A 24,430-nucleotide genomic window follows, 5' to 3' on the forward strand; every position below is an offset into this window, starting at 1 on the left:
AGACTGTTGAGACCTGAGAGCAAAAAGAAGAAAGATAATATTTTGAGAAAAGAAAAGTCAGAGCTGAAAATGGCAAATTTGATATGTTTGAGGAGAAAGAAAAGAGGTCAAGAAAACAGCGTTTAACTGTAGAGACATGTAAAAAGAAGGGATTTTATTTGGATTGAGATGGGAACAGAGGGATCATTTCCTGTGGGTTTAAAAAAAATGAAGCACTTTAAAAAAAATGGGAATGGAACAGTTCAGGAGGACGTTATGCCATGATCAAAGTTAATAAAGTTTTCAGGGTTAGGTTTTAAGAAAATGATCCACAACACCAGGATAAGCAAGCATCTAATATAACATACATGCCCACTTTAAACCACCCCAAAATACTAAGGCAGTCATTTGTCCACCTGAAGGATAAAACACAGAGACACAAACTAACCAATGTGATATGTGCAGTGAGACGTGCAGACCTGTACATTGGAGAAACAAAACAGCCACTTCATGAACACATGGCATAACATAGGAGAAGAAATCCATCAGGAGAAGATTCTGCAGCCCATCTATCTGCATTTGAAAAACAAAGGTCACTTTTGAAAACAGTTCACATTCTGGACAGAGAGGACCTCTAGAATGAAAGAAGGGCCAAAGAGGCCATCTACGTAAAAATTGAACAGCTCTGTCTCAACAGAGGGGAAGGAACATGATATCACTTATCTTCTGTTTACAACACAGTCCTTTCATCAATTCCAAGAAGATTTCATACCCATTTGCACTATTTAGATGACCCTCAGAGCACAGATAAACTTTCAAGTGGCTTCAGCAACTCTCAAAGAGAGTGCTAATGACTAGATGACTGCAAGGAATATAAAGCCTCCCATTCTCCACCATTCAGTCAGAACTGAAGAAGCTTCTTGGATGAGATGTAAAATATCTTCAAGGAAAAAACAAAGAAAAAGCACTTTTGGGACAACTATGATCTGGATGGCTGAGAATCTGCAGACACCCAACAAACTACCTTTTGCATCCAGGTGGAAGACTCCATGGCATCACATTTATTGGAAAAAAAACAGCAACTGGGCAGAAAAAATTACATAGAGCTCCTTGGGTCAGTCCAATTCCCCAAAAAACAGGGAAGGGCAGTCCAGATTTCTCTGGAAGAGAAGTGGGAAAAAGGCCTACACTAGGTGGTTTCCATGTGGAACATGGAATTACCTTTTTTATTGATGTACTGTATTATTCATAATAGTTGCTCTAATCTGGAACCAAATCTGTTGTGTGAGGAGCTCTATTACATTTCCTGCAGTGAACAGCAAAAGCAAGTTGAAGTTCTTCTTTAATTAACATTTCAGCTTGAGTTCTCAAATTTGCTAGCACTGACTTTTCCTAAGCTGTCTAAAGTGCAAGATGGTCATATTTTGACCATGAGTGCAAAAAAAAGAGTAAAAACAAAAAGTTGGTATTCTTTAAAACAGTAAAAAAATGCAGTATTGTGTTTTTCATTTTTTTTGAGATCATCATATTTACCAACAGTGCAAAATCAAACCACCTTGTTTATTCTGTGAAAAAAATTCTGGTAAGGCGAACTCAAGAGAGTCTGTAGGCAAAAAAACCTTTTGAATAATGCCTTCCCTGAAGAATATTTATTTGAGATTTGAAATAGTAATAATTCATAATTCCTAAGATAGTGGTGATACAAAATTCTTTAAAATATAATCCTCACTTTGCTTATATTTTAAAAATCTCAGAACAATTAATGTTAAGGAAACCCATTCTTTGTGCATATATTAAAGGCAATTATGTAATGTTTTTACACAACCTCAATGTTCCAATGTTCTCTTTGATATGCATTGAAATAAAGTTGAATGTTGCTGGGATTCATTTTATTAACAATAGATTTCATATATCCAATAGTATTTTAAAAATCTTCCAATTGCTTCCTTAGAGTGTATGAGAGTGTGAATGCAGTATCTATTGACCACTCATTAAAATAATTACATCTGTTTCCAGGATCACCTGGCTGCTTTAATGCGTGGCCAACAGATACTGCTATCACATTCTTGTAGGCTCTTTATTTTTATTTAGCATATGGCAAATAAATGGACTTAAAGTGGTTCAAATGGTAATGTCCAGTCCACCCAGCCATTCAAGGACAGGGTGGTCTATGTTGAAAAAATCAGATATTGGGTCGGTGTAAGTTCTTGATGAACGTTCGGATACAATGTGATGGATATTTTGTTGAGGAGCACCACAATCATATTGAGGGGTAGAGACAAGACTATCTGAAATAGCTTTTCAGAACTCAACTTTGAAGCATTTCACAGTTCTAATATTTAAATCATACAAGAAGAAGATTATTGATTTGCAAGAGGAAAAGACAGCAAACTACAAGTACTTCAGATTTCCAACCTGTTATTAAGGCTAGGAGATACTGTAGTTATATTGGGAAAGCCAGGCAGAATCTACTGGATGTGATAGGATAAATTCCTAATAAGTGAGATGTTTTTGCAAATTATGTATTGCTTTTCCTTATTTTAGAGGGAAGTAGCCTGCAATTTAAAAAAACAAGTATCCTGAAAGAGGATAACAACATTCTTTCTCCTGGTTCTTCTGAATACAATAGCTTTCCAGTGCTGAGAACCAAATGTGAGTATCATATAATCACATCAAGTTTTGGTGATTGCTATTGCATCATATTTGTTTTCCATTTTTAATCCTCCCACACTGTTTATTTCTCACACTGTTCTAAAGTACAGTACAAGCACCTGAAGTTTTCATCTCCTGGCATCTCTATTAAAGTGCCTTGCCAAACTCTGCATTTTTATCATTTTTTTCATCATTGCAGTTTGTTCCAAATATCTGTGAACAAAGACATTTGTGTGCCCATTGAACAGGAATCAGTACAGGTCTTAAGGCAGTCTGTGGTCTGTTTTAACATACCAAAAATTGAATAAACCTTCTCTGGTTACTCTTTGTGTTGTTGGCCATACTCTTGTCATGGTTTCTCCCTTGGCCTGTACATAGTATAAATGCTGTGGTGATTATTACAGATATTGCCCAGAAGGCAAATGGGTTAGGCTATTCCCTGTGAATTCCTCTATCAAGAGTCTGTGTGGTGTGGATTATGTGATTTGTAGTTATGTGATTTCTGCTAGACAATAACTTGTATATTTCATTTTAGTCCTTTTTTGGATTTGTTTTCTGTATTTCATTTGTTATATTTCCAACTTGTTTTTATTCACAATTTTGAAACATCTAACAGAAATAAAGTTACAATAATAAAGCAACTGATAATATGCAGCATCTTACATGAGAGCAAAATAGCTTTTATGTCTTATTCATTCATTTATGAAATTTATTTATTTATGAAACACCCAAAAGACCAGAAACAATGGCAAACAATGACAGAAAAGTGCAATGTCATATTTTAATTAAACACTAGGGTAAATATGATTATTTCATTTCATTTTAATATTTTATTTGCAATATTTTAATCGTATTATTACAATATTATTTTTTTCATACAAATATCTGTACGATTCCTTGATTCACAAGACTGGTACTTTAAGCGTTATTAGGTTTTCAGCACAAATTCTATAGTGCTGAAATTACAAAAAAGGGTTTGTTCTTGCTTGAGGAATTCTGAGTTATCTGTGTTAATATTAATATTAAATCTCATCATTCACAGTATACATGAGGTTAAATTGGTAAAGACTGTGGTAAACAAATAATTCCTAGTTAATTATGAGTGCTCCTACTTAGCCCTTACCGGCAATTCAAATGGCTACATGGCATGTACTATACATGTGTGTATAAGAGGCAAGAGCCAGTTTGGTCTAGTTGCTAAGGCACCGTACTAAAAGCTAGGAGACCATGACTTCTAATCCTGCTTTAGTCATGAAAGCCATCTGGGTGACCTTGGTCTAGTCACTGTCTCTCAGTCCAATTCATCTCACAGTGCCATTGTTATGGGAGAAATAGGAGGAGGGAGGAATATTAGATACATTTGCTTCTTTGAGTTGTTTATAAAAATAATAAAGGTGGGATATAAATAAAATAAATAAATAATGTACTAATAGACAGTGGATAATTGAAAGTATACTCCAAAATCTTAGTAGATTGTTCCTTGCATATAGGATATGTTTCAATCCCATTTCAAATAATCCTGTAATATTACTGAACATCATGCTTAGATTAAAATTATATAAACCTTGTTCTTAAAAGTGGAAAAAGGTTATTTGCTCCTTTTGGGGTGGCAGAGGGGAAGTTAGTCTTTTCTCCGATGAAAATGTTTTTTAATCCACTGTTTCTGATTATGACTTTGTAGTCATGATGTTGCTTGAACTGATAATGGCTGCTGTTTTGGGGACCATTATCTACTTGTTCCTAACTAAGACAAAGGAGAAAGTTCTACCTATAGGAGATGGATGGTGGGCTGCAGGAGAGAAGCCTGACTCTGAAGAAGATACAATGATACGTCCTTTTAAAGTGGTCACCTCAGAGGAGGAGATCCAGGTGAGAAGCTCATATTGAAGTACAGCAGAACATGCTGGGCTAGTTGTACAGATCTGCCCATGCTTTCTGAGAGATAATGCAATAATAGCACTTCTACTCAAATTCTTGTTAGAATTGCAGGCAAAACATTAAAGTACTTGTAAAGTATTTCAGATTAACCTCACTATTACCTTTTGACTTTAATTTGAATAAATGATATAAGAAACATAGAAAGTTGCTGTCCTCACGGAAAAAAAAGATGAGACTATGCAAGACTCTGTTTAATAGCAATAGCATTTGGACTTCTATACCGCTTCACAGTGCTATACAGCCCTCTCTAAGCAATTTACAGAGTCAGCATATCTGGGTCCTCATTTTACAATCGGAGTCCTCATTTTACCGACCTTGGAATGATGGAAGGCTGAGTCAACCTTGAGCCAGTAAGATTCGAACTGCGAAACAGCTGGCAACTGGCAGTCAGCAAAATTAGCCTGCAATACTGCATTTTAACTGCTGTGCCACCATGGCTCTTAATCTATAGAAAATGGGAGACCGCATAGGCTCTGCTGAATGGGAAGAGAAAGAAATGTTAAAGGAAGCATGTAATGGAGAGGCATCAATGAAGAAGGCAATGCCCCCCATTGTAACTATTTATAGAAGATATTCCTTCTGAGCCAAAAGAAGGAATGATTTTCTTTTCTAAAAATATTACTTGCCACATGGCATATTAATCAACAGATTTCATGATGCTCTTTTCATTCTCAGACACATTGTATAAAGCATTTAATATACCATTAGAAAAAATAATTCCCCAACCATAATATCTCTGTTGTACTTCACTGTATTCCTTTTCCATGTTTTATATATAGCTTACATGATATATTTACTTAACTTTATTGCAATCATTAACAGGACATTACATGATATCCAAGTGTGCTTTTTAATTTTATTTTCTTTTTCCTGTACATACTTTGTTGGTGTTCTAGGATCTACACCAAAGACTTGACAAAGCTAGATTTGCAGACCCATTGGAGGACAGTTATTTTCATTATGGGTTTAATGCAACTTACCTTAAAAAAATTGTCTCTTATTGGAGAAATGAATTCAACTGGAAGAAACAAGTGGAAATTCTCAATCAATTCCCACAATTCAAAACAAAGATTGAAGGTTTGCCACTAATAATTACTATAGTATATCTGATCTGAGTGTTTTAAGCCATTTGTTTTCTTAGCATCCATGCCTGAAGTTTGCCATACCCTGTTTGCCAGTCAATGCACTCTGGTACTTCCTTTTAGTTATGAGTGAACACAACAGTTAGACGGAGTCTTAACACAAAACTTTATTAAATTTCATACTTTTTCCCAATACTTCCTCTTGTTCTCTCAATTATCAACATTCCCTTCTTTGTTATCTTTCCTTTTTCTGTGCCAAGGACATGGAGAGAACAAGATGGAGTAACCTGGATAGCCATGGATATCGACACGTCCTTGAAAAAGGACGTAGTCACCTGTGAATGTTGTTATGCTCATCATGGAACTAAGTGCGGCCAACTGGCTATCTGAAACAATGGCCTGGATGTATGTGATGAATGGAGCCAATCAGTTTGTCTCTTTGCAGATTGGGAGGGTTGAGAACTCTTTCTCTGAGCTTCCTGGCAACTCTTACATGATCCCTTTTTGGATGGTAGGGGAACTAAATAGAACTTGGTTTAAGATGGTGGTGGTGGGAGGTATTTCTGCCTAGTCATCGCCATGCTTATCAGGTAGTTTCAGTGTTGTTTCTCTTGCACAAAGGGATACTTCCAACCACATGGCTCTTTTCCTGCACATAAGTTCAGATAAAATCTCTTCTTCAGAACATCCCCAATAAACATATATAAGGGAGATATGTTTATTTTAATGTTTTTGAACATCAACTCAGAGGGATATCCCCAACTCTCCCTTTTTGCTGGAGTCAGAAAATTTAGATCACTTTTAAAAATAAGGCAAAAGCAACTCAAACCATCTTTTTGCTCTCCAGCAACCTTTGAGAGTGAGAGGCCATTGCTTCAGGCTGCAGTGAATTTCATTTTGAGAATACAGATACTAATTTGAAATCCACAGGGCACAACCCAGCTCTCTATTGCCTCTCAGAAAATTATATTATGTTGACCTACCTATTTAGCTATTTTCTGAAGATTTTGTGTCTATGTTTTCCTCCTGTAGGAATTGATGTCCATTTTCTTCATATAAAACCTCTGCACTTGTCTGAAGGGCAGTCTGCTAAACCTTTATTGATGATCCATGGATGGCCTGGCTCAGTGTATGAACTGTACAAAATTATCCCTCTTTTGACTGACCCTGCAAACCATGGCCTGAATGGTGACCATGTTTTTGAGATGATTTGCCCTTCCATCCCCGGCTTTGGCTTCTCAGAGGCTCCTCACAAAAAAGGTATCTGGTTCGGGGGGGGGGGAGAAGGTAAAAATGAAAGGTCCGAGGTACAGATAGTCTTCAACTTATGACCACAATTGAGCCCAAAATGTGAGTTTTGCCTCATTTTACGACCTTTCTTGCCACAGTTAAGTGAATCACTGGACTTGTTAAATTAAATTATTAATAACACAGTTGTTAAGTGAATCTAGATTTCTCCATTGACTTTTCTTGTCAGAAGGTCACAAACGGTGATCGCATGACCCTGCGACACTGCAGTTGTCACGAGTCACTTGCCAAGCATCTGAATTTTGATCATATGACTATGAGGATGCTGTAATGGTTGTAAACATGAAAAACAGTCCTAAGTCACTTTTTTCAGTGATGTAACTTCAAGTCAAGGACTACCTGTATTCTAGTCAGCCTTGTAGTGTGATTTGAAATACTATATTGGTAATTGTGATCTCATAATTTTGGTAAAATATTTGCTGGGACAAATGTTAACAATCTTAAATATGAATGAAAGAAGAAAGGACTGCTTATATTTGAATTTAGAAAAAAAAATATCTTACTTGTTTTTTCCTTGTTTTTTTCCTAGGCTTTAATCCTATGTGTGCTGCCCGTGTCTTCTATAAGTTAATGCTCAAATTGGGCTTTCAAAAATTCTACGTTCAGGGAGGGGACTATGGGTCTGTGATATGCACAAACCTGGCTCAGATTGCTCCGTGGTGAGATTTTGTCTTCCTAACAGTTACATTCAAATCAGATTTATCTAAGCAGTGCATAAACACAAAGTGTCTTTATTCTGCTTTAGACTGTATCCTTCTACTATAGACAAATTCATTTTACAGAGCCCTGCTGGCAAGATTATTAGTCATCAAGACATTTCAACTTATTTTTCTTGTTAAAAACGAGTATGGAAAAAAAAAGGTCTTACCAAATCAAATTTTGGATCATGAAATGTAAAATGCCACATTTCTTGGATTATTACTACAGAAGTAGCACTGGATTGATTATTGGAATCTTTCACAAATTACACTCTGTATCTTACTGAATAAGTTTGTGGAAAGTTCTCTTTTCTTTTCTCATTAATAGCTGTTCTTAAAATTATTCTTAATATGTTATTTCTTATAGTATATTTTAGTATATATTTATATTATATTTAAGTTATTTCCATCTAAATGGTATTTGATGTTGCAGTACTATACTCATGCTGCACTATAAACAGTTATATTCAGAGGCCGCATTCACAAGCAATTAATTTTCTGCCTCCCGAAGGTAATTCAGAATAAAAAAAGCTAACCCTCCCAATTCATTGTAAGCTTGTCCTCAACTGTTGACCATAATGGAGCCTGACTATTATAGTCAAAAGTCATGAGGGTCATTAAGTGAAGCACCCACATGATTAACTCAACTTATGACCCCGCCTTCCTTGCTCTTCCCAATGTGGTTGTTAAACAAGCAGGTCATTAAGCCCTAGGAACTCGGGGGAAGTTCCTGGGAGACCTAGTGCAGATTCTGCCTCAGGCCTCCAAAGACCTCCCATACTCTCTGAGATAGCCCGTGCTCTCCTTCTCATCACTTGGGGTCCCCGCAGGCCTTGGGCCTTCTTCCCATCCCATGGGGGGCTCTGTGTGGTATGCTACCAGTTTGGCCCAGTTTGGCCAGACTGATAGCAAAAATTGAGCCTCCAATGCCTCCAACGATCAGCTGAGAGATCAAAAAGAGGAGAAAAAAGAGAAAAGCACAGGATCGGCCCCCCCACTCACCCCTGTGCTTTTCTCTTCTTTATCCTCTCAGCTGATTGATGCTTCAGGCCTCAGCTGGTGTATGGAAACTTGCACATGCGCGTTAGGTGCGCACATGCACAATCACCAAACCGGTAGTGGAACAGGTAGGATCCCACCGCTGGGGGCACTGCACCTTCCTCCTCACCCTGCATCACCAATTGTGCATTTACCTTTTCAAGATCTCTGGAAGCTGGGTTAGGAAAGGAGAGCAAGCCACTCTGTTCCTCGGTCAGATGGTGTAATCCCAAAAGCGGCTGCCATTTTCAGGGCAGCTTCATTGAATTGTGGGCACTCCAAAAGTAGCAGCTGCTTCTGGGATCATGCCATGTATCCCAGGAATGAAGGGACTTACTCTGCTTCCTTAAAGTGAGCCTCCAAGAAGTTCCAGAACTCTGAAAACCACTGTGGATTTTTCCAGAGCTCATGTTAGGGAAACAGAGGAGGCCTCTTCATTCCTGGGCTGCCATTTTCAAAACAACCACAATTCAATGCTAAGTGACTGGTCTTAAGTCAATGATTATCTGTATGTTAAAAAAGAACCAAAGAAATATTAGCTCCTTTATTGTCTTCTCTTCCTTTATGACCATGGAGAATGTCTAATGGCATTGTATTTTTAATATCCTTTAACAAGGTGCTCAGTGCATTTTGTTAATGCTGACTTCCAAAACCTTGACTGTCAGTGATTGTATAAAGACAAGAATACACCGAGGACATAATTTGTCAGATGTTGCAAGGGATGTGGCCAATAATGAGAATAGAACCCAAAATATCTGTGGCGCATCTTACCTCATCCTCATCTTAACACTCTAGAAGACAGCTGGCAGCTCAAGAGGTCCCTGCAGAGTTAGAAAGCCTCTTTTCTCTGGGATATATTTTCGATTAAAGGGAAGAGTTGTCCATAGAGGCATTGACCTATCAATGGACATAGTCTGGGAAAAAATAATTGTTAAGAACAATAATGTCCTGCCAATGAACTGAACATCTTAAATTGATGATTTCTTAAATTGAACTAGTCTTTCCAAGTCATCACTTTAAGCTTTTGAATTGCAGGGGCCATCTTCTTTAGACAATGGACATGCTATGTAGGGTTGATAGATATTGTAACTTATCACATCTGGAGGTACCAGTCTAGAGAAGGGTGTCTGAGAGTCACACGAGTATGTCCCCAAAACTTCAGTTGCGGAAGATTTATTTTATATCTGTAATATCCCAAAGAAGCAAATGTGCCATTTTTACTCTGAGTAATAAGACATAAATATATGAATTTGAACAAATCACAATGTTATTGTTAAAGTGCCTGCCTTCTTTCTAACAATTGTTCTAGCCATGTGAAAGGCATTCACATAAATTTAGTATACCTGAGCACTTTCAGCTTCAAGCAGCTACTCTCCATTCTGTTGGGACAATATTTCCCGGGACTATTTGGCTTCCAGGCAGAAGATATTCAACGGCTCTTTCCTTTCAAAAGAAAGGTGCTCCATATAATTTTTCTGGAGAGTGGCTATCTCCACCTTCAAGCTACAAAGCCAGACACTGTAGGTAAGAGAAGCTTTTGTTTTGAGCATTGCATGTGTTTGTTTTTGCAGATAAGTCTTTATACAATCAGGAAATGCACCTTTGTTACTTTAGTTACAGTTAGGTGGTAGGATCCAATCTAGCCAATCTTGACTGAACCAAAAAAACTAAACAGGATCAAAGCTAGTTAGAAGGGAGGTGAAATCCCAGGTGTGTAGTTTAGACTGAGAGGTTAAAAAAAACAACGGAGAAAACAGAAAATAATTTATGTATATTTGCCAAAAGTCAAAGTTGATTCAAAAGGAGACTTGATGTTACTGTGTTGCTTGCCATATGTTTTCCTAAGCAGCAAGAAGTCTTCAGGAAATTGTTACTTGAACTTAGTTTTCTTGTAGTGAAGTAGTAGCCCTGGAGTCCTAAAAGTTTGTGGCAAATATGTGAATGAAGATGAAGGCTCACAACGTTAGCATTGATCAGAAGCAGAAATCCCGTGTGGCCCTATATGATCAGTCCCTTCCTTATGGGAAGCAGCACTGATTCACTGTGCTTTTAATCAAATAGAGGATTTCTATTCATTGTAATGTCTGCCTTCTTGTACAGGTACCGGTAGTTCTCAACTTACAGCAGTTCATTTAGTGACCGTTCAAAGTTGCAACAGCACTGAAAGAGTGACTTATGACTATTTTTCACACTTATGTTATGACTACTGCAACATCCCCATGGTCATGTGATCAAAATTCAGATGATTGGCAACTGACTCATATTTAAGATTGCTGGAGTGTCCCGGGGTTATGTGATCACCTTTTGCAACCTTCTGACAAGCAAAGTTAGAACAATTAATCAGTAGAACAACTTGCCTCCAGAAATTGTGAATACTCCAACATTGGAAGTATTTAAGAAGAGATTGAACCATTTTTCTGAAATGGCATAGGGTTTCCTGCCTAAGCAGGGGGGGTCAGACTAGAAGACCTCCAAGGTTCCTTCCAACTCACCTATTCTATTCTATTCTATTCTATTCTATTCTACTCTACTCTACTCTACTCTACTCTACTCTATTCTATTCTATTCTATTATCGATGGGGAAGCGAGATTGACTTAACAACTGGGCCACTGACTTAACAACTGCAGTGATTCACTTAAGAGCTATGGCAAGAAAGCTAGTAAAATAGGGCAAAACTCACTTAACAACTGTTTCACTTAGCAACAGAAATTTGAGGTTCAATTGTGATCATAAGTCAAGGATTGCCTGTATTCTGTATTTTCACACTGTTGATTGTTGCTCAGAGTATGAAGATTGGGGCTGATCACAAAATCAGTGAAATAAAGAAATATGATCCACAGCAAAAGGGACCAGCACTCTTCTGTGCATCGTTGGGTGCCTTTGCTTCTCTCCAAATTGTCAGGACATGTCCAGACATGTGTAAATATGGTCATATTCATGTGTTGATAGCAAAGAGGATGAGGAGTCACAGTTCTCAAATGCCTCTCACATACCTCTGGCAATCAAGAGATATAATAAAGACAGATAATTCATAATTGTCTGAACAATTAAACAAGTTTTTTCTTAGCAAAGAATATGGCTGGCCTAGTTTGATAATTACAGTTTCTTCTATTTTTGCCTCTAGAGTTGCCTGTGTTTCTATCTTAATACAGTGCATGCAACCTACAGTGTGCTTTTGCTTAGCTGCTCATGAAGCTGACAATGATGGGCACATTCATAGAATGAAATGAAAAATATCAATTGATAGCCCTTACCATCTTTAAATATTGTCAGATTAATTTCTGTGGGTTCAGTTAACCTATTTTTCCTACTCCTTACTTTGTTTCTACGGTAAAGCCTCTGAAGTTCATCCTATATCATGCTAATATTCTTCTATGATACTTGGTTATCTCAGCATCTTTTCATTATAAGTTACTAGAAATCATTTCTTTTTGTGAGGAAACTTTACAGTTTTTCTTTCGCTCTTGGCTGTGATTCCTTAGAAAACTAAAGAGGATTTGGCTTGTGCACATTATATTTGTTTATGTGCTTATATCTGCCCGATATATACCCGAGATTTCTCAAGATCTTAACCTATCCATTCTCCCATTTTTAAGGCCTTAAAAATAGTAAAATAAACACCTTATCCCTATTTTGGCATTTATAACTAACTGGAGAATTGCACCACTGTCTTGGGGGTTCTGACACATGGATGATTGCTAGAAGTGATCCCAAAAATGTCTGCAATGGTGTAATCAAAGCTCTGTGCTTTGACATGCTGAGACAGGTTTTCAAAAAACGGCTAGGGAACCTCCAGTAGTCACTGAGCTCTGGAGATACCTATTGGGATTTCCAATAGTTAGTAATCCTTGAGTTGTGGAACCTGTACTAGTATATGTATATGAGTAAAAGCACTGCCATCCATCCAACTGAAGCCTTCTTTGAAACAGATGAGCAGCACAACAAGCTTTTTTTCCTTATGGTAGTAGTTCTGCCTTCAGGGGAAAGCTGGCAGGCCAACAAAGCAGCGACAAGTCTTGATTTAGCCTCATAGTTAATATGATAAAGAAGGTTGCAAGGAACATTCTTAAGCTTCTGGTTTTCCCTTTATTAGAACATTGGGTTAAATGGTGAACTGCTAATTTTGGTAAACAGTATGTAGTATCTTAATTCTTTTGAAGTGTTTGATATATGCTGTTTCTCCCAGAATGTTCCTCATCATGCATCTGTTTATTAAATGGCATCTGAAGATAGTAATTTATTATGTATCCATCAGCTCCCAAGTAGATGAAGCAGGAAACATGACAAGATGTTTCTACTTTTAATTCTGCTTAATTAGTAATGGAATCAGGTAGCAAAAAGAGAGAGTGAGAGATGTGTACTTTCAGACTTGTTAGATTCTGTTAATGTAAGGCTACATTAACAGAATCTTACAAGTCTGAAACTACAAATCTCTCGCTGTCTTTTTTTAACCACATAATAAGGTAGAGCAGATCCTTTCTAAGTTTCTTTTTCTGCCTTTTACACAGTTGTGGGCTTCTCACGCTTTTATCGAATAGTTCCCTAGGCAACAATCCCACTCCTTCAAAAGAAAACATTCCATTACAAAAGTAGCTTCTGAGAGTTATCTAAATCAGGGGTCTCCAACCTTGGCAACTTTAAGACTTGTGGACTTCAATTCCCAGAATTCCTCAGCCAGCAAAGCCTCCTCAGGAAAGCAAAGTCCAAAAGTCTTAAAGTTGCCAAGGTTGGAGACAGGGTGGAATTCAAAAATCCCAGCAACCGGTTCACTGCCTGGTTGCTTGGTGGGCGTGGCCTACTGGAATTTCCAGGAGGGCCATTTTTTGCCTTCCTCAGGGTCCGGAGGCTTCCCTCAAGCCTCTGGGATGGTGAATGGTCTCCCCTGGGGTCCAGAGCCCCTCTGGAATCCGAAAACAGGCCCATTTCCGGACTTCCAGAAGGGCCGTTTTACGTCCTCCCAGAGCCTCCGTGCAGACCCTGCACTTTCCTGCATCCAAAATGGGCCACATGGAGACTCTGGGGAGGGGAGGGGTGGGCGGGGCCAGCCGGTCAGTTCAACTACTGGTTCGGTGAATCAGATGTAAAGTTAACATCCGCTTCCTTGAACTGGTCCAAACTGCCTGAATCCCACCCCTGGTTGGAAACCCCTGATCTAAATTGAAATTCACCACTTTCTCTTTTTTCCTAGGCTGTGGCTTGAATGACTCTCCTGTGGGATTGGCTGCATACATCTTGGAGAAGTTTTCTACATGGACTGATTCCAGTTTTAAAAAACTAGAAGATGGAGGACTAGAAAAGTAGGTATTATTTACCACTCCACCCCCAGCATATCTTAGCGGACTTTAATTGTCCCAAATTATATTGTATCTATTTATTTTATGCTGTTCTGTTATGTGTTCATATGCTTAAACACCAATGGCTTAGCAGTGCTCCGCAATGCTCCTCTGAGGACTAAACAAGCAATGAGTTCTGCTGATGATTGTAATTTTATTGAACTGGGGGGGAAAAGAACTTCTATAGAACAGTAATACTTAGCTCTCCCGTGTTCTAACTTAATTCTTAGTTGAATTTTAATTTGTGAGGGATCTTTCCTGGGGGTAAGCTGTGGAGTCAGGGATATCTATAAAATATCTGTGTAACTTTATCACTGCTTTACCTGGCTTAATTTTTAAAATATGGTTAATTACAAATAATGAATGAATAGGAAGCATTACCTCAGCAACTTCCAACTTGATGCCCCATGAAATTCAATAAGAGATATTGATTGTCTTGGGACTAGTATAGATTGTTCATCCTTACTATAAAGCTGTTTACAAATTGTGCACTTGCTTGCAAATTACAGAGCTAATATATTATGGCATTGCAAGAGAGAAAGATAAAACTTTGGTTTAGCAATAGAACATGTACATTGCACAAAGTCCTCATGGAATCTCTCTGCTAAAATCTTCTTGAAAAGGAGAAGGATCTATGATCATTTTAAAACATTTTAAAACATAATTTTAACAAAATAAGGTAATTGAGATACTACAATCTGTGATATATCAACTTATAGGTCCATACATGCTCACAGAAAGGGAATGAGTCCATTAGTTCCCTCTGACCTGCATTCTACAATATCTAATATTAGGATTCAATTTTATTCATTTAAAGCAAAGTTCCCCAACCTTTCCGATTTTGCGGACTGACGGGGGAGGAAAGAGGAGATCGTACTATGTGAGTGCTGTGTAAGCATACGTGCAGCTTGATTTGCATGAGAGGTGGGCACAGGGCAAATAGAGCATGTGCACATGCTCACCCACTGCTCTCCCAAGTGAGGATGTGCGTATGTGCTCACCTGCCACTTCCATCACCCAGTGGGCTGTCGTCCTGGAGTTGGGGATCCCTGATTTAAAGTCAAGAGATCTGCTGACGATAGGGTTGAAAGCTATACAAAAAATCATGAGAAAATCATGTTTGCTCCTAGGATGTAGGTTATGTTCCATGACCCTAAAGAGTCAAATTAATTTTGGATGACAACAAATAGTTTATCTGACAACTTCTTATTAACGTGTTATTATTGTTGCTGGAACCCACCGGGAGCACATGAGAGATTATGACTGCTTTTAAAATCTTATGATTTCCTTTCACATTAATTGATTTGAATGAAATGAAATCAAATAGTTTTATTTCATTCAAACCTTCATTTTAAAAAATCGTTAGCAGCTTGTAGCTTGCTTTGAAAGCAATGGTATACTGGGCGATGAGATTTATAAGTGTGTTTATTAAAATTGAGTACAGTTCGGAAATATTTGAATGCATTTTCCTTCCACTGAATGACAGATGCAGCATTAATAGGAAGTAATTGCTTGTGTTTTTGTCATCTTCTTACTTAATATATTATTAATTGCTAATGATGAAATTCAGTTCATGAATAATAAATACCACAAACTATTCATTTGCTCTTACCATTCTGGAGAGAAAACAGCAGTGACTAAAATAATGTTGCAAATTACAGCCAAAAAGAGTAATGTGATTGTCAAAGTTACTGTAAATGACACCTCTGCCCTCTCTCATTTTCTTTATACCAAATGTTATGGACATCTATATCTGAAATAAAATCACTGGGATTTATTCCCAGATAGGTTTGCATAGCAGCCACTCCAGGGCTCTGTAGATGTGTCGGACTACAATAGTTAGTTTCCAGTTAGTGGTCTTAAGTAGTAGTAGAAGAAGAATAGAATAGAAGAATTCTTTTATTGGCCAAGTGTGATTGGACATACAAGGAATTTGTCTTGGTTCAAATGCTCTCAATATACATAAAAGAAAATATACATTCATCAAGAGTCAAGAATCATAAGGTACAACACTTAATAATAGTCATAGGGTACAATAGGCAATCAAATCATACTAGGAAACAGTCAATATAAATCATAAGGATACAAGCGACAAAGTTACAGTCATACAGTCACAAGTGGGAGGGGATGGGTGATAAGAAGTGATGAGAAGATTAATAGTAATAGTAGTGCAGACTTTGTAAAAAGTTGGACAGTGTTGAGGGAATTATTTGTTTGGCAGTGATGGCGTTCTGGGAAAAACTGTTCTTGTGTCTAGTTGTTCTGGTGTGCAGCTGTTCTGGTGTGCAGTGCATCATTTTGAGGGAAGGAGTTGAAACAGTTTATGTCCAGAATGTGAGGGGTCTGTAAATATTTTCACAGGATGATGTGAACTATTCCTGCCCATCTAGAGGAAGCCAAATTAAGGTATATTTTGTTGGTATGTAAGATCAAGTAGGAAATTGGAATTCTAAGTTGTCAGAGGATAACTAGGTGAGAGAAAGCATTCCACCTAAGGGCTTAGCCATATAATAATTTTACTCCCTTGAGGAAGATAATTTTTAAAGATTAAAGTTGAATGAAATGATGAAATTTCCAAGCAAGTTAAATGTAACACCCAGGGTGGGAAGTTAAAGGAGGCTTCCCCATTGTACACAGCTGCTAGACGAATCTAAAAGGCAACAAGCCTCAAATAGATTCCAGAGACATAAAAGCAATCTTAGGATAGAACTACTCAGCATGTTTCATTTTCATATTGGAAATGCCATTCCCAGTTTGGGGTGCTCCAGTAATTTTCAATTTCAACTCCATTAATATATTGGCCTGAAATTATGGGAGCTGAAATCTAACAACTCTTTTCCTGTTGACATATTTTGTTTATTAGTTTATAACATAAAATACAAAAAATTGAAAGAAAATAGCAGAAAAATAAGGGAGGGAAAGGAGAAGGGAAAAATGTGGGGCAGAGGGGAAAAAGCAGGAAAAGGTGTTAATTTCTGACTCCCTTTGGTGCACTAGAGTAAGATAATAGCATCAAACCTCAACTTTTTACTTTTACATAATAATATAAACTAGCCATTTCTATAACAACAAACCTATTAATCAGTTAAACCCAAAATCAAAGTTTCAATTTTTTCCACCTCAAACACAAGATCCAGAAGTCGTTTCCAAGTAGAAACAAAAATAATCATATTTTTTTCTTTGATACAGCAGTTGAGGAAGAGTGCAATGGCTAGTGGTGCTTTGGATGCCAGGAGGGGAAGAGCAATATCAATTGTGCTGCCTGAAAGGGCTGGCAAAACCCAATAGGACTCATAATAGAGTCATGTAAAGCTATTCAACACCACCGACAATACTGCTACCCTTCAAAAAGACCTTGACTATGTATCAGAACGGTCAAATGAATGGCAACTTCAAATCTCAACAAATAAATGCTCTGTCCTACATATTGGCAAAAAAAATATCAGAAAATAAAATACAGGCTGAATAGTCAAGACCTTGCTGATGATCCAAACTCTGTCAAGGATCTTGGAGTACTCATTTCTAATGATCTAAATGCTAGAGCCCACTGTAACTACATAGCCAAAAAGGCATTAAGAGATGTTAACCTAATCGTATGTAGCTTTTTCTCTGGTAATATCACACTACTAACTAGAGCATACAAAACATTTGCTAGACCAATACTCGAATACAGCTCATCAGTCTGGAACCCACATTACGTATCTGATATTAACACAGTTGAGAAAGTCCAGAAATATTTCACAAGAAGAGTTCTCCACTCCTCTACTCGTTACAGAATACCTTATGCCACCAGACTCGAAATTCTAGACCTAGAAAACCTAGAACTACACTGCCTTCAGTCCGATCTAAGTATAGTACAGTATATAAAATTATACATTGCAATGTCCTACCAGTCAATGAATACTTCAGCTTCAACCATAACAACACAAGAGCACACAATAGATATAAACTCAAGGTTAACTGCACCAAACCTGACTGCAGGAAATCCGACTTCAGCAACAGAGTGGTCAATGTCTGGTACCTGACTCTGTGGTTTCTTCCCCAAACCCCAAAAACTTTAACCTTAGACTGTCTACTATTGACCTCACCCTTTTCCTAAGAGGTCTGTAGGGGGCATGCATAAGCGCACCAACGTGCCTACTGTCCCTGTCCTATTGTTCTTTTTTTTTTTCTTATATGTATCCATGTATTCATAACTATGTTCTTACTTATACCTATTATCTTGTAAGCAATTGACAAAAATAAATAAATAAAATAAAGAAAGGGTAAAGACAAAAGGCAACTGACCTACATTTCCTTTGAGCTGCGCTAGCTACAGCTTGTGAAAAGAGATTAATTGCAATACATCAATTGTTTTTCTTTCCAGAAAGTTCACTCTGGATGACCTGCTCACAAATGTAATGATCTATTGGGCTTCAGGTTGTGTGGTTTCTTCAATGCGCTTCTACAAAGAATGTTTCGGGAAGGGTATTGGCATAGAAAAACATGAGACGTAAGTGATTGCCATATTTCTCTTTTGGGGTTCTTGTTCTAGAGTAGGCATTCCTAATTTGGCCAGCATACTAGGCATAATGTCTGAAGTCCATTCCTCTATCATATACATGCGAGCCAATTAAATGTGACTGTATGAAGTTATCCTAAGAAAACTCTTTGTTGGAATCACTGAGTATCTCAGAAACAATGTGAGAAACAACAGGCTTCAGGTGAACACTGGCAAGATTAAGTGGCTCTGGGTTTTGGGACCTTCTCAGACTTTATCATCTTTGGTAATGGGATGGGGTCTGGCATTCCCAGTTCCACTGCACGGTTTGGGGGTCTTTCTAAACTTACAACTCCTGCTCGAGGAACAGATAGCAGTCATGTTGAGGAGGGTTGTTGCAAAACTTTGTGTTATAGCAATAGCACTTAGACTTATATACCACTTTATAGTGCTTTACTGCCCTTTCAAGGCAGTTTACAGAGTCAGCATATTGCCCCCAACAATTTGGGTCCTCATTTTACCCACCTCAGAAGGATGGAAGGCTGAGTCAACCTTGAGCCTGTAGGATTCGATCTGCCAAATTGCAGTAGGAGTAGCTTGCAATACTGCACTCTAACCACTGCTCCACCAAGGCTCCTTATGTACTAGTTGTGCTCCTCCTTGGACCATATGGCTCTATTCACAGTTACTCATGCCTTAGTCATCCCGAGAATAGATTACTGTAATGTCCTCTATATGCAGCTTAACTTGAAGAGCATCTGGAAATTGCAACTGGTGCAAAATGCCGCTGCAAAGATTGCTATATGCATCTCTAGGATGGTCCATGTTATATTTTTGTTCCATAAGCTGCATTGGCTGTCAGTCTGCCTCTAGGTGTAATTCAATAACTGTTATTCTCTTCTTTGTCTGTTATGCAGTAGCTCCTGCTTGGTCTTTTTTGGGGGGGATTTGATGTAGGCCCATTTGGGATAGCCATGAATTCTGAGGGCTTCCTTGACGTGTTTTAGTTCTTTTTCTTTTCCATCTTTATTAGTAGGCAAAGTTTCAGCCTGGTGTTATAAGGTTTATGACAGGGTTATATTTTGTGCCTCTTTATCTTTTGTTTGTGCTTCAAGAAAGCAATATTGTTAGGAGAAGATCATGCCTTTCATTGTTCAATTATGTCATTGCTTTGCAGGTTCCCTGTGGAAGTTCCCACAGGAATTGCCGCATTTCCCAATGAAGTCTTGCATTTTCCTTGGTCATGGGCTCAAAAGAAGTATGTTAACATCGTTTCATTCAACTTCATGCCTCGAGGAGGTCATTTTGCAGCTTTTGAGGAACCAGCGCTCCTTGCCACAGACATCCTACAGTTTGTAGATAAAGTAGAAAAAGCCACCTTTGTCCAATGAAGAAGAAGAAAGGTTGCGTGATGGGAATGGTTTTACCTTCAGTGTAGGATTATTGAGATTAAATATGAGAAAAGTTTATTTGGGTTTAACTATTACCAATTGTTCTTTTTCTTATGTTAGTTAGAAAATCAGATCCACCATTCAAGCTGAATGATGAGCTAGTAAGCGCTATGACTGAATGACTGAACTGCAGATGAAGACATGGCCCTATTTTTTGTATCATGATTGTTCAGTATCACCTATCTAGATGGGCTCCTTAAACAATAAGAGAGCAAATCCTTGCTAGCAATCTAGAAACAGACACAAAAGGAGAAAGCAGAAGAAGTGAAAGGAAATCTCACCTGTATGAGCTCACTGAATAGTTCTTCCCTAGTCACTCTTCCCTCTTAATTTCAAACTCTTGAAACAGTGGGATGATATCATTGGCCTACCTTAAAATACCTTAATGAGCACATAATCTATTTCAGGCTGAGCAGGGGTATCGAGGCGTGTCAAAAAATATCAAGATGGCAGGCATGACCATGCATGTCAAAATCCCATTGCTTTTAAATGCATGTGTGATGCTTGTTAAAGGTTGAGTCTTTGACTGTGCAGTCACACCTGCCATTTTGACTTTTTTGAGCTCTTTTTGGATGCCCCTGCTCTAAGCCACACTTAATGGCCTGCCTGGAATGTGCTCTAAAAAGGTAGGCAGGGCCTGAGTAAAGCTGTTGAACTTAAAATTTTATGTAGATAAATAAAACACAGTTAATATAATTATTTCTCCTGTAATTCTTAATAATTTCTGTTAGATCGGGGTGGATCGGTTCTCAAAGAGACGCGAGACCATTTGGAAACGTTCAGCTCTTTATTTAGATCTGTTTCAGTGCAAAGAATAGGAGCCGTGGCAATCCTTTTTAAAGGGCTTGCCTGCGGCTCGGCAGCCAATGACAGTGCTTTGAATTTCCCACGATCGGCTCAGCCAATCGCGGTAGATTCTAAGCGCACCAATCATGGCCGCTCAGCCAATCTGGTCGCGGTCCGTGTGGACCAATCAGGTGTCAGGGTTTGGAGTATGCTAATATAGCACAATTTCTGTTTTGTCACATTAATAAATCATAATTTAGCTGGACCTGTTAAAGCATGATGTACACCCTTGCTTTGCATAAAACACTAAGAACAATTATTAAGGTTGTTAAACCAATTGTCTGATCCTTTTGTCAGTTACTTAAAGTGCCTCCCAGCTAATGAAGGTATGAAAGACTGATGGAATAACTCTCATGTCCTCAGCTTTGATTTAATGATATTGTGCTTTGTCAAAAATTATACGAACTGAAAGCCAACAAGACAAGTTTGTGCATTTTTTTAATTTTTTTTTTAAGACAAACATATATAGACAAAACATAAAAAACATAAAACCATCTTCCAGTTATATACATACAGTATGTCAGTTGGTTACAATTCTTTTGTGCTATCCTTTCATAGTCCTTACTCATGGGTTGTATAGGTTCTCATGTTGTCAATCTAACTTTTACTTATATATTTATCGATTATTAATCATTCATTTGACTAAACTATTGTTCCATCATTTTATACAAGATATTCTAGATTTTATTATAAATATATATTATACATTCATCCAATGGTTATACATTTTTATATTGTATTCTATATCAATCTATTAATCTTCTAGACAAGTTTGTGCATTTTTGAAGGCATATGAAATCAATCTTATGGTCTTCAGTTTCAGTTCTGGGCCTGGAATAAATTATACAAATGAATGTAAATTGTGTTTACTGATTTTGGGGGATAAATTACATCTCTTTGGAACAATTCTGACCACAAAGAGAAGGTTTTCAATGGTTATTTTAAAAATTATATGATGGAAGAGGGCAACGACAAACCACTTTATCACTGTTACCAAGGTAATTGAAGCCTGACGTCATCAGAAGTCGAATTTGTTTTTTTAAAAAATAGTCAAAGTGGCAGTGAAGAATTAGGTTAGTACAGAATGGAGGAACAAAAAGGGTGGTTGTAAGGATGGAGTAGTGAAATTGTATAATACTCAAAGCTTTAAAAATATTTTTCAGTTTCAAACCACATCTTCTAGAACTTCTGCCTCTCTTCTCTACAAAGTTAGCACCAGGAGTGGGATTCTACCGGTTGCACTAGTTCGGTAGAATCAATTGTTCCCGTTCCCGGTAGTTCAGAGAACCAGTAAAACAGGCCCCTGGCTGGCCCCGCCCCTCTCTGCCCCTCCTCCATTCCCTGCTCAGTCGGTCATTATTGCGCATGCACGACATCTTGTGCATGTGCAATAATAGCTGACGGCATTCTCCCCCCCTGCCCTGCCCACTCCTTATAGCGCATGTGTGCTCGCTTCCCACATTTTCACACCTACCGCCATCACTTTCAGCAGCAGCAGCCAGCCAGCCAGCCAGCCAGCCATCACTGCCTGCCTTCCACCATCTGATCTCCCTAGATGAGTGAGGCTTTGCAAGCCCTGGTTGCCTAAATGACGCTGCTGACTCCAACCCCAGTTGAGTCCTGACTCCTGGGCTGGCCTAGGCCACCACCACTGCACCACTGACGCCACCCTCACCTGTTAGGAATATAAGTCACCTAACAGGTATTTGGGTTAGAAATATATAAACCAGGACAAACATTTTAGTACTATATCTTTAAGGGAATGCAAGAGCATGCAATTGGGTGTGGTTTCTCAAACAGCCATAAGATGGAGCCAGAAACCTGGATTGTCTTAGTCTTAGTCTCAGAAGAGAGTGTAAGTGTATCTCTGTTTCCTTCTGTTGGAAAGTATTGCCTTTGCTCCATTTCTTCTAACTGACTGATATTACTGGATTTAATGTAAGTCTATTACTGAACTGTTTTTGACACTGGACTTTGATATTTGGATTATCCCTGGATTGAAAAACTGATTTACCTGTGAATGACTTTTGGACTGCTTATCTTGAACTTTGCTTAAACTGTCTGGAAGTAAAAACCTACATTTACTGTACAGTGTATCTGTGTACTATGTGTGTATTATTCAAACACTACTCTCAAATACGTCTCCCTGTATGCGCTCATTCTCCTAACGGGGAATTACCTCAACACTTGCTGCCACCGCTGCCACAAGCCCCTGTTGAGTCCTGACACCAGGGCCGGCCTAGGCTGCCACTGCCATGCCACTGCCACCCTCAACACTCGCGACCTAGCAAGCTTCCCACCCCACTTGCCTGACTTGCTTAGCCACCAGCACCACAGCTCCATGTGGCACTCATGGCCTAGCAAGCTTCCCTCCCCCCACTTGATTGGCTTCTTAGCCACCAGCGCTGTGGCTCCATTCGGCACTCGTGGCCTAGCAAGCTTCCCCCCCACTTGCCTGGCTTGCTTAGCCACCAGTGCCATGGCTCCATGCAGCATGTGTGGCCTAGTTTCCCTAGCTCACCCCACTTGCCTGGCTTGCTTAGCCACCAGCGCCGCGGCTCCATGCGGCACTTGTGGCTTAGCAAGCTTCCCCCCACTCCCATTTGCCTGGCTTGCTGGTGGCCAAGAGGAAGGTAAGCCAGGGCTGACCTGTCACCGCTTGAGTTCCACCTGGATTCTCCACAGCTGCTGGGCCTTGCCTGCTAGGGGCAGGGTTGGGGAGCCAACCAGGGAGCACAATGTTATGCCTCCCGCATTGCCCCTTGCCTGCCGCCCCTTCCCTCTGCTGCCTGCCGGCCTGCGCACTTTGACTGAATGCGGACCACCCTTGTGAGAATGTTGTGAGTCAAGCCTCGCAAGAGCGTATCTTCCAGCCCGTGGAGCTTGCATTGTGGCGGCCTGCACTTGGCTAAAATGCTCGGTCTGAGGGAGGGGCGGCTGGCAGAGAGGCGATGTGGGCGGCGTAAGCCTTGTGCTTTCTGGTTGGCCACCCCCAGCTGCAGAGAATCTGAGCAGGGGACAAGATTTATTTATTTAATTTTATTTATTTTGTCAAGTCATTATAAGAGAACAGGTATAAGTATAAACATTGTAATGGATATGTGAAATGGATACATATAAGAAAAATAAAAAAGAAACAATAGGACAGGGACAGTAGGCACATTGGTGCACTTATGCATGCACTGCTGGCTCACCTTTCCCACTGCCACCAGCTATAGGAGGAAGGTAAGTTTGCAGGCAGTTGAGAGGCTGCCTCGCCCATCCCACGGGCAGCTCTGGGCTAGGCAGCAGTTTGGGCTTTCTTGACTACCTGGGACTTCCTCCCGCACCTGGTGACAGAGGGAAAAGTGAGCCAGCCAGGGTGGACTGGCTCGCCTTTCCTGCAGCTCACCTCTCCCACAGCTGCTTGAAGTTCACAGCCGGGCCCTTTCCTTCCCCCAAAAGAGAGAGGAGAGGAAGTCCTGCCCATGGCCTCTTTGTTGGACCCAGAAACCTTGCCTGCCGCCTTTTGCAGGCAACCCATGAACGGACAATCGCGCCCTGTCCCTGGGACTCTGGGAGACTCATCACACATGGGGACGAGTGCACAGGAGATGTGTTTGCATGGAACGGGGTGAATGCATG

General features: G+C 39.2%; 1 protein-coding gene across 3 annotated transcripts in view; it reads left to right on the top strand.

The window, feature by feature from the left end:
* Positions 1–22,900, top strand: part of EPHX1 (epoxide hydrolase 1) — a 30,162-nt gene extending 7,262 nt beyond the window's left edge. For 2 of the 3 annotated variants that reach the window (XM_087934225.1, XM_087934232.1), the window contains exons 2-10: positions 2,524–2,631; positions 4,313–4,500; positions 5,466–5,646; positions 6,684–6,911; positions 7,489–7,618; positions 10,005–10,219; positions 13,885–13,993; positions 18,396–18,521; positions 19,687–22,900. In XM_087934225.1, coding sequence (XP_087790351.1) covers positions 2,524–2,631; positions 4,313–4,500; positions 5,466–5,646; positions 6,684–6,911; positions 7,489–7,618; positions 10,005–10,219; positions 13,885–13,993; positions 18,396–18,521; positions 19,687–19,900 — 1,499 coding nt within the window. In that variant the 3' untranslated portion in view covers positions 19,901–22,900. The remainder of the gene's footprint in view (positions 1–2,523; positions 2,632–4,312; positions 4,501–5,465; positions 5,647–6,683; positions 6,912–7,488; positions 7,619–10,004; positions 10,220–13,884; positions 13,994–18,395; positions 18,522–19,686) is intronic. The other variant, XM_026695368.2, reaches the window with a different exon arrangement.
* The last annotated feature ends 1,530 nt before the right edge of the window (positions 22,901–24,430 follow it).

This window comes from Pseudonaja textilis, chromosome 1 (assembly GCF_049901715.1).
Source record: "Pseudonaja textilis isolate UNSWEBS1 chromosome 1, rPseTex1.2, whole genome shotgun sequence".
Classification (NCBI taxonomy): Eukaryota; Metazoa; Chordata; class Lepidosauria; order Squamata; family Elapidae; genus Pseudonaja; species Pseudonaja textilis.